The 1,919-nt window shown below is 50.9% G+C and overlaps 1 protein-coding gene across 1 annotated transcript in view; it reads right to left on the bottom strand.

Annotated features, from left to right (window-relative positions):
* PIGH (phosphatidylinositol glycan anchor biosynthesis class H) overlaps nucleotides 1-238 on the bottom strand; it is a 6,595-nt gene extending 6,357 nt beyond the window's left edge. The window contains exon 1 of the mRNA XM_009634143.2: nucleotides 77-238. Within this exon, the coding sequence (XP_009632438.1) occupies nucleotides 77-238 (162 nt within the window). The remainder of the gene's footprint in view (nucleotides 1-76) is intronic.
* Between the last annotated feature and the right edge of the window lie 1,681 nt (nucleotides 239-1,919).

Raw genomic sequence — 1,919 nt, 5'->3', positions numbered from 1 at the left:
CCAAATGGCGTCTCCCCTGCAGCGAGCGTGCAGCCGCCCCGTCCGGCCGCGGGGTGCCAGCCCCGCCGCGCCGCACCGAGGGTGGTGCCGCGGGATTGCCTGGCTTGGTTAAACCTCGCCGGGCGCCTTTCCGTGATCCTGACCGCCACCGGGAGCTGCTGCGGTTTGCAAATGTCGGTAATTCATTGCTTGCTTCCTCTCTTGTAAACGCCGCAGGTTCTGGTGGCGGTGTGTACATCTGCCATGACGAAGAGAGATGGATTTTTTTTTCCCCCATTTGCCTTTAGCGATTCCTACTACATAAATGCACCTTTTTGTCTGTACCATCCTTTACTACGAGGTCTTTTGGGTTGTTTGTTTTTTCCAGTAGGTTTTTTGTTTTTCAAAGTTTAAAGCAGTGTTTTCTGGTTCGGTGCCATCTTAAGTACCTAATAAATCGGAGGCTTGGCTTTGTGTGCGGAGACTTAATGAGCCTTTGTATTGTGTTCTCTTTAATACTTCTAAATTGCTGCTTCATGTGACTTGCCTGGCAGTGACATAAAGCTACAGCTCTGTAATCTCCAAACCATCATCCTCACTTCTTTGCCCTTTTTATTCGCTCCCCCTCTCCCCCAGTCCAGGAGGTGTGCTCGTTAGCTTTAATTGCAGATGCCACCTTTCTGCCAGCAATTTACTTCATTCGTGGTACCTTCAGAGCTCTCGGGTGGATGCTACGCACGCAAACCTGCCAACTTGTAAGGGCAGCAAAGGAATCTTGAACGGGCACGAGACACCACGGGGCGTTGAAGGATGGCTACCAAGGTCTTTGCTCGGCCTCGAGGAGCGGGTGATGGTTGGCAGCAGTGAAAGACTCGTGTCCAGGATCTCACCGTGACGCAGAAGCGGAGGTGAGTTTTTTGGGAAAGAGGGAGCTGGCCGGGGGAGAAAAAAATAACGGCAGATGATGAACGGCAGGAATGGAGGAGAAAATGCCGATGTTAAAAAGAGGGTGAGAGGAGTTCACAGATGGAGGGAAAGTGTTCAAAACAGTAAATTGAAAACGGAGTCACAGGTTTTTTAAAAAGGGAAGAAATGCTTGAAATGACAGGTGAGAAGGACTGAAGTAAACAAAGAGGAGCTCTGGTGTGACAGCCTGGGAGACAGGGATGAGGCGAAAGAAAAAACCGGGAGCAGGGAGTAGAAGAAAAAGCAACGTGAAGAGTGAGAAGGTCAGTGACAGGAGCGGAAAAAAGCACGAGCTCATGGGGAAGTGGTAATCGTAATTCACGTTAACAACAAGACGTGGGAAGTTAGGGAGATACAGAGGCGGGGAGAGGATTTGGAAATCTTGAAAAAGTGAAAGTGGAAATTTTTTTTCTGTGTCATTGGCAAGTCCCAGTTTAACCACGTTTGCACCCCGTCATCTCTCTTCTCGTGAACGCTGCCTGTCTGCCTTGCAGACGCGTGCGTAAGGTTGCACATTTGACAGTAAGGAGTCTCGTCGCCCTGTCACAGAAGGGAAAGATGGGGCATTTACTAGTTTTTTAATAATTTCTTAAATCTGTGATCCTTCAAATGCGCTGTGAGTAGGAACAGTGAGATCTTTCAGCACTTGCGAATTGTCTCAGGCCAAGACACCCTGAGATCAGATATTCGAGGCAGGTGCTGGAGACCTGCCTTTTTTAATGCTTTATGGAGGTTATCAGGTGAAGAGTGTCACCCCAGTTTTTCTTTAGTAAAGCCGGGGAGCAGCTCGGCACGGCCGGCCAGGGAGCTCGGCTGAGGCAGTGTGCGGGTACTGCCGTCATCCCCGTGTGTGATTGCCCCTGGGACAGGTACAGTGTGCATCATTTCACACCAACATCAGCCCCCCCGGGGCATGGTCTCTCGTAGTGGCCGCAGGGGGGGGTACCGAGGGAAGGGGTATCCCCCGAGACCCC

Source organism: Egretta garzetta, unplaced genomic scaffold, assembly GCF_000687185.1.
Source record: "Egretta garzetta isolate BGI_Z169 unplaced genomic scaffold, ASM68718v1 scaffold2, whole genome shotgun sequence".
Taxonomy (NCBI): Eukaryota; Metazoa; Chordata; class Aves; order Pelecaniformes; family Ardeidae; genus Egretta; species Egretta garzetta.
The sequence above is the reverse complement of the archived record's forward strand: the minus strand, read 5'-3'. Positions and strand labels throughout refer to the sequence as shown.